The 14,277-nt window shown below is 40.8% G+C and overlaps 1 protein-coding gene across 3 annotated transcripts in view; it reads left to right on the plus strand.

Annotated features, from left to right (window-relative positions):
* Window positions 1–11,725, plus strand: part of LOC114360276 (AF4/FMR2 family member lilliputian) — a 59,262-nt gene extending 47,537 nt beyond the window's left edge. For all 3 annotated transcript variants that reach the window (XM_028314919.1, XM_028314908.1, XM_028314912.1), the window contains 12 exons: window positions 2,039–2,167; window positions 2,718–2,927; window positions 3,361–3,587; window positions 4,180–4,657; window positions 5,113–5,258; window positions 6,048–6,193; window positions 7,294–7,418; window positions 8,221–8,342; window positions 9,115–9,369; window positions 9,671–9,767; window positions 10,256–10,538; window positions 11,130–11,725. In XM_028314919.1, the coding sequence (XP_028170720.1) occupies window positions 2,039–2,167; window positions 2,718–2,927; window positions 3,361–3,587; window positions 4,180–4,657; window positions 5,113–5,258; window positions 6,048–6,193; window positions 7,294–7,418; window positions 8,221–8,342; window positions 9,115–9,369; window positions 9,671–9,767; window positions 10,256–10,538; window positions 11,130–11,248 (2,337 nt within the window). In that variant the 3' untranslated portion in view covers window positions 11,249–11,725. The remainder of the gene's footprint in view (window positions 1–2,038; window positions 2,168–2,717; window positions 2,928–3,360; window positions 3,588–4,179; window positions 4,658–5,112; window positions 5,259–6,047; window positions 6,194–7,293; window positions 7,419–8,220; window positions 8,343–9,114; window positions 9,370–9,670; window positions 9,768–10,255; window positions 10,539–11,129) is intronic.
* Window positions 11,726–14,277: the final 2,552 nt, after the last annotated feature.

Consider the following 14,277-nt stretch of genomic DNA (forward strand, 5'->3'; position numbering starts at 1 on the left):
ATGGCGATGATCATATTTAATCCATACCTAGAAGCCGTTGAGGTCATCACATTCCGTTTGAACACCGAATCCGAATAAATATCGAAACAACACGTGCACGCCATGAACTTATGACACCGCCTCAACATAACCCGGCGCGATAGAATATCACTTCGCATGGGATCCTCCCTTTCCCAGGTGTCGTGTTCCAAAAGGTAAACACTTCTCCGTACAAGGGAACCGAGTAAGCAAAAGTATGTAGCGATTATGCTACATTGTCTCGCCGTGACACTCGGACTATCACTAACAAACACTTATTTGTGTAATGAAGACGTTTCGTGCGATATTAAAATGGAAAAAATAATAGAGGCGCTGCACCGAATAATAAACAGACGGGAGGAGGATTTGAGACAGAAATGGATCAATTTGGCAATGCTAAAGTGCAACTTGAGGCAAGTGCTCGCGGACTTCGAAGCAAGTTTGGAGTGCCGCATGCAGGGCCGCGACAGGCGCGCGGTCATTGCACAGTTCCTCCTACTGAAGGATATCTTGTGGCAAGCCGTCGGCGCCGTGCACGGAAATCTCTCCGCTATGGCCATACCATTAGAGGTTAGATCTTCATTCCGCTCCTCCATTAAAAACCTTGTTAAACGCTAGCAATAACTTCGTTTTACGTGATAAAAATATCAAGCCACTAGATATTACGCTAATAAAATTTTACAGTGTTATCTGAGTAATGGCTTGTTCTAAGAAAGTACCAACTGGGTTGTCCAAGTTAAAGAAATAAAGTGCAATTTCGTAGCAACGTAATAAGGCGATAAAAATAAATTACGAGGAGAGGTTATCTCGGATCAAAAAACTTGGTCCGCGGAAACCATACTGTGCATAAAGTTCAACGCTAACTCGATAAGATTATGACGTCGCGTCATGTTTTTATATCTGTGATGCCGCGGGTTCTGTCGAGATTTTTGCCAACTTAAATCATCTTTTGATGTTTCTGTAACGTTGTAACGTAACTTTGGACTTGCGAGTTTGTTAATTTGTCGCGAGTGGTAGGTGAACTTATTATTATTTTACATAATACCTTGAAATACTGAATAACTAAATTAAGAAAACTAATTAGGATAGTAATTCTGTATGTGCAAACAATTTGTTAACATATTGCATACAAATTCGCGTTTACACACTTGCTAAAGCTTTCGAATGAAAGTACAATATGTGAAGCTTCAAACTTTCCTCCGGTAAATCTCTCTCGCACTTTAAATGAGAATCTTCATTTAAATGATGATTCTTACCAATTGATTGTGGAAATAATGCCTTAACAGTTTCACAGTCCATGTGCTACATACATATTTCTCTTAGAGCGAATACTGTAAGTGGGTGTGCGAGCATTACTGATAGTAAAAGAGTTTTCGCTACCATATTTTGAATTCTATTGATTACATAAGTTTCAATACCAAAAAAGAGCAATTTTTATGTACGCTGGCGGTTAAAAGGTTATTCAGGTGGCAGTCCACATATTTTGTCCGTTGTCGGCCCTGTATCTGACGCGTGTCACTTTACCAGGGTAACAGTTTGTATCCGTAACGATACAATTGCTACAAATACACGTTACGCCTGCTATTGGCTGTCCGCTAACATTGTTCTCAACGTGATCACTTCGAATGTAAAGTCTAGTTCATACTTTTATTTACTCGGCGAACTATCCAGAGATTTAAATTTCGCTTGAATCAGCATTGGAGAGTCCTATTGCATGGGAGAGTCTGCCCTACACTTCAAATAATTTAAAGAGTCTCTTAGCAAGGTAAACACTATTATGGATTAAACCAACCAAAAACTTGGAGTGGATGTGGAATATGGATTACTATTTAGTAATCCATATTACTTACGTAATTTTACTGTATAAACCAACTTTAAGCTCCAACCAATTTATTTCCATTTTAATTCATAATCCCGTTTCAATTGTCCAAAGCGTGTATTCCCAGCAGTGTCCAATATCTGACATAAGAACATGAAATCAACTGCTCCAGCATTTTTAACCTTATGTCTTTCTCAACAGAGTCCAATATCGGAGTTGTCGGACTCGGAGGCGTCGTCGCCATCGCCCGGTCCCACGCGCCGGCGCCGCTCGCTGGCCCACCGCGCGTCGGCGGCGTCTAGCGACGATGAAGCGCCTAGGCACAGTCAGGTAAGCACTGTTTTAAGTTCAAATTGTTTATATCTTTATAGGCAAAGACTACAGAAAACATGATAAAACAAATTTTTGTCAAAACATTTTTTTTTTATGCATAACAAGGCAGGTATTTGACCACAATCGCACCTGATGTTATTTTCATCATCATCTTGCCATTTTGACTGCAGGAGCACTAGCCTCTTTTTTATGACGAGGCTTCTATAACAATATAATATGTAGCTTGCTCACCATCACTGCAGGACCACATATCGATATTGGTGCTAAGAAGTGACTGAATTATATCAGTTACGTAGTTATCTATCATTTGTTTTGCACTAGGGATGTCGATCCTTAACACGTTGGATCCTTGCAAGGCTTACCACTAAGCCTCGAACATTTTCTATTGTAATCCAGTTTCTCAGCACTCATAAATTTCAAAAGTCACACTTACTCGTATCGTATTTGCTAATTATACGTACGAGTAATAGTTACTGGTGTCTTCCTCATAGCGTTTATACACCTCACTATTGAGGCCATAACAATAATTTGATCCTCATTTTTCCAGGCCACCGCCTCGCCGCCAATCCAGCCGCAGAAGCGCGGCCGCCCGCCCAAGCCGCGGCCCTCAGAAGACCAGCCGGCTAAGAAGAAGCGCGGCCGCCCGCCCAAGCACCGGCCCGCGTCGCCGCCGCCCGCCCCGCCAGACAGCGATCCAGAACCCGATCCACCGCCGCACAACCCATTGCAAGACACAAAGACGCATATCTTCCGCAAGGTCTGTTAAAATACAATATTTCACTTTAACACACAGGATTAGAAAAATTTAGAAAGAAACATTTATTGCAACAGGACATCACAGAGCTATGAGAAATATCACATTGTATTTTATTGTTAAAAAGCGTTTTAAGAAAGTGCCGCACACTAGCAATATACGTTTGTTGGCATTTTACATGCATCGGACATCAACGAGGCTTCAAGCAAGGATGCTATTAATACGCATATCATAAGTGAAACAGAAGCGAATCCGCCCGCCCAAACGTGTAGTCGATATTTTTAAGTCGTAATTTAGATCTTCATACAATTTTTATACAGGAACCCTTTATGCAAGACGAAATTTATCGAAAGTTCAAAGATCAATCTTTACAAAAACAAAATAATCGCACAATTTTATTATGTTTGTAATTGTCTAGCATTCCTTTCATCCTTAGGTCTTCACGCCGAAAAAGGGCGACGAATGCGGCGGGAAGGGCGGTAAAGGGGGCAAGGGGAAGGGTGGTAAAGGCAAGGGCCAGGTCACCATAATCGAGGTGACCGCGCCCGAGTCAGGCGCTGACGATGACGACCGCGACCGCGACCGCGACCGCAGCGCCGAGAGACGCCACCAGGAGGCCATAGCGCGCGTGTCGCCGCCGCGCGAGCCTGATACGCTCACCAGGTTAGTGCAATGTGCAAATGCCTTATCGTAATGAAATGTCATTTCAGAGCTAATATAAATATGTAATTATAAACATTGATTCGTCGTAAGAGGCGACTTAGGGACTACACATCAAACAGAGAACGGGCAGCAGCGCTCTCTGAAAAACATCAATCTTTTAAACTGCGATCTCCAACCCGCCTGCCAAGCGTAGGGATTATGGCAAATCCTTCCACTATAGTGGAGGAGGCTCATAGTCCAGCAGTGGACTGTAAAGGGCTGTTGATGAAACATTGATTAAATGATTTGCATGCTATTTTTAAGTCTAAGCAAGAGCACAGTAAAAAACTAACATCCTTATACCATGTTTGAAGCAAATAAAGATATTCTTATTCTTATAATGTGTTCCAAAATAGCACGTATTATAAGGTGCTACGTTATTACTTTGATCTGTCGTCGCTCATCGTCTGTATTAATAGACAGGCAGTGCTGAACTAAAGTTGAGTCCTCACTAAGTTAAAGACACTTATTGATTAATCTTTCAATTGATTGCCTGTGTCGAAGTGTTTGGTAGCAATTCTGTATATTAAAACGATATTTTTCTCTAATTAAGGCGGCGTGAAGCCGAGCGAATCGCCAATGAGAGAATACAAGAACGCATCTCCATCGAGAGGACGGACCACAGACGCTCCGCCGACCGGCTGCAGGCCGAGCGGCCGCCCAGCGACCGGGTCCCGCTCGACCGGACGCCCAACGACCGGATACAGGTCGACCGGACGCCCACCGACCGGTTACAGGTCGAGCGGACGCCGAACGACCGGTTACAAGTCGAGCGGACGCCAACAGACCGGTTACAAGTCGATAGGACACCGACCGAGCGCTTCCAAGTCGACCGGTTGCAGGTTGACCGGACGCCGACGGAACGGTTACAAATGGACCGGACGCCCTCGGAGCGGATACCGGTGGACCGGACGCCGAGTGATCGGACGCCCAATGACCGGCCGACGGAGAGGACGAGGCCTGCCGACCGTATTCCGAGCCGGTTATCGGGCAGCATACCTGAAAGGCCGGAACGGGTTTCCGGCGAAAAGGTAATTAATATTTTCATAACTGATGCTGTAAAACTGTATACGAGTAGATAGATACTTTTTATTACACAGCGGGTGAAGCTCGCTTCCACCTTCGGCTTGATCATCACTTACCATCAGGTGAGATACAGGCCAAAAGCTTCCTCGTTGTGGATCAAAAAAATAAAGAAATACAAGACGGTCGCTATTATGATTTTTGGGTTACTTGGTTGATCAAAACTATGTACTATTGTCGTATTCATGTGTAATAACAAATTACTAATAATCTTTAAAAAAAAATGTTGGTTTAATTGAGGAACATACTTTCTATCTAGAAGATAAATAAGTCTAGTTACACTTTTTTGTCGAATTACTGAGTATCTCTACAATATTTCTCTAAGCTTATGTATTTTATATTTGATCCAGCGCCTCACTAAACGTCCCATGAGCCAATTTAATCTGTATTTGTTTGTATTCAGGTGTCGTACGAGAAAATGTCGTCTCACGATCGTCTGTCGAGTGACAAGATCGATCGCAAGTCGTCCCACGAGAGAAGCGAGAAGATGTCTCGGCTCTCCGACGACAAGATGTCCATCGAGCGTCTGCACGAGGAGAAAATTGAGAGGTAGAATAGAATAGTTTTTATTTGAAAGAAAGACATACAAGCAGGAAAGACAGGTACATAATGAAAGAGATACACAAATGGACAGATAGCTGCTTGTGCCCCTCTGACAAAAAGGCACCCGCTCAGCATACATCAAGACCGCGCCAGGGCTTGTCTCGAAACCGATTTTTTTAGTTCACTGATTTTTTTAATTCACCAGGTAAAGGTATGACCTTTACCTGGCGATGGCAGAATTCATCATCATCATTCATTTTTACAATAATTAGATTCAAATTGAACTTGTCAAAATTTTTGTGCTATAATATTCTAGTGACTTCCAACCTCTCGTTCCCACCACTGCAACTCCTGTTTAGCCAGGATCTACAGCTTGACCGCCAATAAAAACCTAACCAATGAAGGTCAAGTTTGTCCCGGGGGAAAGTTAAACTGTAAACCCGCAACGAAATTAATCAGAACTCCTTCTTCCTTCGAAGTTAAATATGAGGGGTTCGAAATTATGCTATGAGAGACGAATTATTAGTGATCTTTGTAAAAACCTGTTTGCTTAAGTAACCAAAACTGGCTGTACATACATTCTATATTTTGATAGCTATATTTGAATATGACCTTTGTACTGTTTATTTATATCTGTCACTTCTCTCTCTCTAAAAATACACGGTCTATCTCTCATTACTCTCTTCCTTTTCTTTAAATCTTAATTCTATCAGCACTCTGCACTTCTACTAGTGTTTCTAGTTCCTAGAGTTCCTAGAATCTTAAAATATAAATAATGTATTTCGTCATCGCCAGGTTATCCCACGACGTGAAAATGGAGCGGGAGTCGAAGCTGGAGCGCGTGGCTGGCGACAAGGCGGAGCGCTTCGTGCGCGCCGAGGCCGACGTCGGCGTCGTCAAGCCCGGCCGCGGCTCCGAGCGGCTGGATGACGCGCCCAACCGTGAGTACACAGCCTTATTTCTCTCTGTTTCTTTGTTTTTATCTAGCTGAGAGGTGCTGGAGAGGCTCCAAGCGGCTCGATGACGTTCCCAGCTGGCTTAATTTTTCGTGATTTTCTTTTTTTTTTCTTCTTTTTATCTCTACGGGAAGCTATAGTCTGGTCCGGGAGCATGTAGAATTTTGTCCAATGACCCCAAGCTACCCATCCTTATCGCTCACGCGTAATTATGTTGCTGTCGTGCTCGCACACTCACTGCGGGCGCCCGTCGCACAGTCGCGCATTCTACATTCTACGTGCTCCCGGACCAGACTATAGATAGGTTTTAAACGTCTGGATGACGCTTAGCCGTGAGCACCAGGCTTTATTATTATGTCTTTTGGGGACATTCTAAGGCGTCTATCTGGCGGCGTGAATCTGAAACATCGCGTGAGCGCTTAGCTTTATTCCGTTTCTTTTGTTTTTTCTTTACTCTCCGACCCATGAGTCGCTTTTGTTTTATATTATGGATTTGAGCGGATAACGTGAAACTGAAACGATTTTATGGTGACATGAAGCTGGAACGACTGTTTCGAGCACCCAACTGTGAGCACCTTTATCGTTTATTTTCGTCATTTTAGCCAAAGGACGTCCACTGCTGAACAATGGTCTCGGGACAAGATTTCCACAATTGAACAAAAGGTGCTTCACACGGCCTTCACTATAGTGAAGACCGTGCGATATATCGCCCAGTAAAATTCCTGTCCACATTGCTTTAGTCTACATAAACTAATGTATCATGAAATAATAAAAAAGATATGTTAAGAAGTCCCAATAGACATGTTGACACCACCAGTCAATTGACGTACTTTTTAAAACTGTCAAAACGAAACTCTCCCATAGATTTTGTATGGCACTACAAGCAAGTGACGTCACTATTTTGTCAACTCAATCAAACTACTTTTTACAATTACAATGCGACCAAAAATCGTAAATTACAGTTAATTTAAAATTAATTAAGTTTTTAAGACCAGAATGAAGGGTCTTTTTAAAAAAGTTGTGGTTTCGAATTATTGGGGTATGGTGTCAAACTGTCTATTGTAACGAAGTTGTTTTGTCCACAGCGCGTGCGCGGCTCCTCGTGCGCGTGCCGCTAAGCCGCCTGCGCGCGGACACATTGCGCGCGCTGCAACGCGCTCCGCCGCGCCGCGCCGCGCCCAAACGTTTGCCGACGCCGCACCAGGAACAGGTCAGTTTCTATACTTAACCGTTTAGCTTCCAGGACGGCTGCTGTGTTAAATAGGTTAACCCTTCTATTTTGGGGACGCCAGCTGCACATACATGTAGACTTTTCAGTTATGGAGCCTCACAATTTTATAGGCCCTTATTATTTAACCACAAAAAATACTTTTTGTAAAGGTTCACCGTGCTAAGTAAGGTAGCAGTTGCGATGGCATACCTAATTGCTCTAGAAATGAAATATCTTGATTTTTGTCTGCACTCCAATTCATAGATTATGTCCTCTGCGGGTCTATGGACATGTATCTGTGTTATATTTTACTTATTTATTTGTAATCTTGGGTTAAAACACCTAGACGAATAGTCTTCATACAAGTGAAGTGGCAAAAACCATGAGTATCATCTAATGTCACCTTACATATAGATGACTCACGCTGAACTGTCCCACCAAACTCAATGACAGGGGGGCGTTACCATCGTTCAACTATATGGTTTCCAACATGGCAAAAATCGGAACCAGCGATCCGGTATAGACGGTGGCGCCCGCTTTCAATGTCATGGATAGGACAGTTCAGTATATTGGAACCATACATTTTCACTAGTATTTCTCTTTGTCGACTGTCAGAACGTATGGGACAAAACTTAAACCAGCGGTCTACTTTGAAGAGCTTCACTTTTCTTGCGCTTATCGGTTTCTAAAACTCGGAAACTCGAAATTAAGGTACATGGTAGCAATCCCGTCAACAATAAATTATGTTAGTGACCATGAAAGTTTAAAACTAGACATTATCGTTATATGTTTGTAATAATAGGGAGGAGCAGTGGCCGCGACGAACCACGAGCGGTCGGGCGCGTGCGGGCAGACGCCCATCTACTACTCCTACTTCGAGCGCCAGCCCGCCGACGCGCTCAGCGACGAGGAGCGGGACCACAAGTCAGTACCACACCATTATTATTGTTTTTCTTATCACTAAGTAACATATTTTTCTTTCTGAATAACGTCAGGGATATATCGTACACGTGTTATGCCATTTTCTTTGCCAAAATCTATTACGTAACGGCAAGACGAAAATTACTAAAACAAATGCTAATGTTGCTACTTCAGCGCTATAACACTTTTCCTTCCTTAAAGAAGTCCTTAGGACTCCACTCACTCTGAGTGAATGAGGTAACAACGAATATTTACGTTCTAAATATTTTTCGACTTTGAATTGACTTTAATATCTCGGCCCTAGATAATCTAGTCTAAATCTAGGAATCCTACAAATTGATTTACAAAGCCAATCCTACCGTAGAATTGACTTTGTAAATAATTTCTTTAAAGTCTTTGGTAGCCTGTGTAGGTGCATTTTACTGTAACTAATGGGCGTGGCCTATGAAGGTACAACCTACCACTCTACATATCAGTTGTGTATCACCATTTTAACCATAGACCGTATCCTGCACAGGTATTACGTACCTTTTTAAATATCAGTGCTATAAATAACGTCCTTTATCCTGTACGTATACGTGCTTTTCAGGTATCAGTGCTATAAATAACGCTGGTATGGCCTAAAAGATAAGGAGACATGTAAAGTGCCCCATAAGGGCTACCTTTTATTTTTTATTTTTTACTACATTTTGACGTTCATAAGTGCCACTTGTGGTCTAAACTGAATAAATATTTTTGATTTTGAATATTAAATAACGTCCTTTCTCCCATACAGGTACTACCTAGAAGAAGCGACGCGCCTCCGCACGGCGGCCGAGCGCGAGCAAGGCCCACTAGCCCGCGTCATGCTGTACCTAGAAAGTGTACTATGTTTCGTGCTCACGGGCCGCGTGTTAGAGCTCGAGCTCGATACCAAGGGCGCGTTCACGGTGTACCGCGAGACCATCGAGTACATCAAGTCCATTCACTCCATGCCACAGCGCTTTAGAGCCTCGCCGCACTCTACGTTTAGCAAGCTGGATATACTCAGGTAGGTGTTCCATTGGCGTATCGAGGGCTATTTTTCAAGGTGCCTCTGAAATCTTGACATGCCGATGGATAAGTGGGGATAGAAGTCTACCTCGTTTTGAAAGTGCATAAAAATTACGTCATTAATTTGTAGTATCAAACCCTTTATTTAGAAATGGGCGTTAATAAATTTAACATGATACCACCCTCGACTAAAGCAGTGTTAAAAGTAACTGTGTTTTAGTTTCAAATAAAGATTTTAACGTTAATCTTTGTCATGATGAAAATAATAGCATGTAAGTAAATGTATGTTGTTGTTACAGCCTGCGAGTGCAAGCACTTCTATACCTGCGGATGTTCAAAATGTACAACCGCGAAGTCAAGGAATACAACAAGATTGTCACCGAATACCAACAAAAGGTATGTACTTATTTAGTCTAATTTATTATTCAATAAATTTAATGTTCGATTTTATAAATCATTAATAAACTCATGTTTCAAATCAATACTTGAAAGTGCTTTAACATGTCTCAATATAACTGCTTCTTGACAGGTTCAATTGATAATTAAATTACCACTACTTTTAACTTTTTGAGTGAGATTGATTATGAGTGTGGTCAAAAAATCTAAAAGAGCCAATTTATGTGATAAATTTTAATAGCAATACCATTGTGTATAACAACAGTAAACAAAAGCTGACATCGTCAACCAACTAAATAATCAAGAATCTAAATTAATGTTCAATTTTGCGACAAAAAATTACAGTCTGATGTGTTGTTAAGGCCAAATCCTCCATTTGCTGGTAAATTAGGGTCTTACTCCTGTATTGGAGAGTAAATTACCTATGTTATGACTTTACCATTGCAAGAATACTGTACAAATAGCTGACTCCAAACGTTTAATTTCAGCCCGCAAGCGCGGAATCAGTCTCATCGGTATCGCCGCTGTCCCCGTCGCCTTCTCCCGCCGGCTCGCTCGGGTCGGTAGGCTCGGTTGGCTCGGTCGGGTCGGTAGGCTCGGCCGGGTCGGTCGGCTCAGGCGCGTCATCAGGCTACTGTTCGTTGGCCCACAGCGTGCCGGCAGCGGCGCATAATGCCCTGTTGCAACTGACGAAGTATTACACGTTTTTGTACGTGGCTTTGGAGCTGTGGGAGCAAGCGGATTGCTTATGCCGTCTGAGGCCTAATCGAGGTTAGTATACGTTTAGTTTTGGAGATATATTGTGTATTGTATTTTGTGTAAATATTTCAGTTCGATTTGTAGTAATTCATTTAGCAATAATCTTTATAAATAAAAATGAATTGATGTTCGTTAGTCTGATTAAAACTCGAGAACGGCTGGGACGATTGAGCTGATTTTGGTTTTAAAATGTTTTTCGTAGTCCAGGTTAGGTCTAAAAGGTGAGCAAATACGCGCGATATTGTTTTTCTGTGACAGACAAAATTCCACGCGGGCGAAGCCGCGGGCGGAAAGCTAGTTCATAATAATTATGTCGATTGTTGATCGAGTATATGAAATGAATAAAAAAACTGGGTCAATGAAATGCAAAATTAATGTATCTGGTCAAGAGTTCTACTACTTTGAAGATAATACCTGGTTACGCATGACGTAGCCTAATATCACGCGTTTTTGTTAATCATTCAGCTTTTCAGCAGTTTAATTTTTTAGAAAAATACAGCAGCATATCTACATCTCTCCCATCCATACGAAATATCAAGTTCGAAAGTTCATATTCTAGAAAATCTGTTAATAAGTTCTAACAAATAATCGTTTCCATTTCAGATCTGTTCATAGCGGTGGACCGCAAGTGCGGGCCCCTCTCGCTGTCATCCACGTTCCGGCACCTGGTCCAGTACGTGCGTCACGCGATATCTCTGCTCAAGAGTTGCCCGCGGGAGTGACCGCGCCCGCTCGAACATACGCACGTGAGAATAGCGGCCGTACTATACCCTGTCACAGTTCCAAAATATCACGTGACAAGTAACAGGTTAAAATATCGAGTGACCGGTCACGTGATACCCGTACTGGCGGTTTTGTTTTGACTTCGACGCGAGATTATTTGAAACAAAATCACAGTATCAGAAATAAGGAACGGTCGCTGATATTTGACGGCGGTGCCGCGAGACCATGGATCTACTTTGAAGCCAGTTTTTGGCATAATTAATACTTCTTGACATTAATTACGATGGTGATAGATAGTTAGTAATGTTGAATGAAATGTTCTGTGCATTTAAAAATTTAAATCGGTTTTACTAACAATATCTCACAATATTGTTTCCAATTCTCTATCATTATTATATTAAATACTTATAATTTATTTCATTAATTTAATATTACCGAAATGAAAAGATATTCTTTTTTTGTATGGAAATATGAATCACCGTACATCTTGATTAATAAAATAGTTTAAGCAATACATTACCTGGTTGCCACAAACATTCGACTGGCGATTTTTAAAATCAATTGGATTGTATGGGAGAGTAATTTACGTCTTTTACATTATATTTGTGATATACATTCATGCTAGAATAGTTATTAGAAGTAGTATTTTGTCGATGTGTTTGAAACGATAAGTTGTCTTGTGGTTGTGACGTCATAACTTTTGGGACGTAAGTTCTTAGTGGATCTTTTGAATCTTTGAAGCCGAATATCGAAACATATACATATTCCTTTGAGAAATACTTATATTTTTGACGTTTAATATTTAGCGTAGCTGTGATATATTTTGTATTTTATACTATTGCGGCTATTTTGCGATATTTACGCGATTAATATTATGTGTGTTTATTTCGGTATATCGGTGACAGTGTTACGCTAGCTTGACTATGACGTCACACGTTCGCCTTACGGGGATAGCATTATTATTTTAAAACTATTTGGGGGTATACAAAGGTGATTATAGGGCCAATCGAATTGCTGTGGCGCCTTTTTCTTGCAATACTGCTTCTTAGTAAAATTAAAGCACAAGACTGGAGGTGTAATTCATATTTCCATACAAAAATATTATGAAACGGTCTCGATAGTTTGCCAACATCTAATCAGAATCCAAAAGATTGAAACTTGCAGAAAACTATTTTGTGTATATTCATTAATATGTATATTTTTCTACATTTCATTATTAAACATTTTGAAGAATACGTATTTTAAATATGTTTCTTTACACTTTCAGTATGTGTTGACACCATCTCGTTTTTTGTTCTCTGGTCAGATTTTGGCAAATGCGTGACAAATATGGTAGGAATTCAACAGAAACATCAATATACAAGAACTTCGAAAACAAATAAGCAATAGTATTCTTAATTTTACAGTTTAATAAATATTAATTTGGAATCTTAAGATAATATTTGAAGAAGGTACTTAGTTTTATAAATATTACGAGAAAAATAAGTGATAATTAATGTTAATAAGAACGCGATACCATCGGATGTAATTCCAGCGAATGATGTGAAAAGTTTAACGATCTACAAATTATGCACGTCAAAATTACTATAAAGAGTTTTTATTAAACATCAATCGTTCGTATAATTGTAGATCTCTTTTTATATCAAACCCATAGGCATCAACAGATTCCACCGTCACGTTAGTTACCCAACGTTAAGAGTAGCTCGACCAGTTGCGACTAGTCGCACGACCTGATTGACCTTTATGAGGAAACGTGGAGTCAATATCATCCACATACGTGAGCACTCGAGGTGAAGCGTATGCGACTTACGACAGCAGCAGGTCTACTCCGAAACGCTGTTTACCTAGTTTCGGATCTATCTGTCACTGTCGCTCATGCTGGGTGTCGGCTTTGCGTTAGAGGGATGGCAATATTCGAAACTCCGGGTAACGTTTTTCGGAGTAACCCTGTAGCCAACCTCGAGCGGGCCAGCTGTGCGCTCACAGGACCCGAAAACAAGTCCTCGTGCTTCGTTCTCTTCCCAAAATGAGACCAAAAAACTGTATAAATTGTATGAAAGTGTGTAAATAGCGCTTCGTTGCCTAGCAACGGGTACGCATCGGGCCCCGCGCTCGACTCTACTCGTAAGTTATAGACTTATCATATCTTAAGTGTTTTTCGTTGTAGTTCTCTTCCGTATCATTGAAAGTTCTACTGTCGGGAACACATAATACGAATTGCTCGTTTCTTAGTGTAATGGGAGCTATACGACAAAACTGTTGTACGCATGTGGGCCAATCGAGTATATTATTAATATCTCACTATGTATGGGATCACTTGTAGTTCTTCGCAATAATTTTCTGAATTTTTCGCGTATACTTTCGCTTTATTGAATTCTTGCGAGTGTGAAATTAGTATGTGAGGTTTAATTCGTACTTTTAGCTGTAATTTAGTTCGGTTCGCTATGGACACCAACGCTTACAATATCAGTTCCGAAGGATTCCGTGCATTATATGAACAATTCATGTTCCTACGTAGTCTACGGTTAGAAGCAGAACAATGATTGAGCAAAACGTGTTATGAAGAACATTTTTTATTATACATATCAAATGATTTCGGTGACAAATCAGATAGATGTTTCGCGACGAATAATACGTTATTATTATTTCGTAAGCTTCGTAAGAGATTAAAGGTGAACCGGTCGGGTCGATCCCGATCCTGATTTACTCGTATGACATATTTTGGAGTGACAATAATACTCTGTTAGGAGAGCTAGATTCGTTTACGTATAATTTCCAAAATCTCCGTACCAAATGCGGGAAGTATCAATCGACATTAATCGTATCGTAATCGAATAAATAATCGCAAATTAGAACAAATTGACATGCGTCATTTGATTAATTAATTAATTGAATTTAAAATAAATAATAAAGTGCAAATATTTTTTAAATTAATAATACATTTAAAGAGTACAATTATAACGCTGACATCAACAAATGTTCTAAAGTGACTCGGACAAATGCCGTAACACCAATAACATTATACATA

The sequence above is a fragment of the Ostrinia furnacalis genome, unplaced genomic scaffold, assembly GCF_004193835.3.
Source record: "Ostrinia furnacalis isolate ACB-3 unplaced genomic scaffold, ASM419383v2 OfSCF0322, whole genome shotgun sequence".
Taxonomy (NCBI): Eukaryota; Metazoa; Arthropoda; class Insecta; order Lepidoptera; family Crambidae; genus Ostrinia; species Ostrinia furnacalis.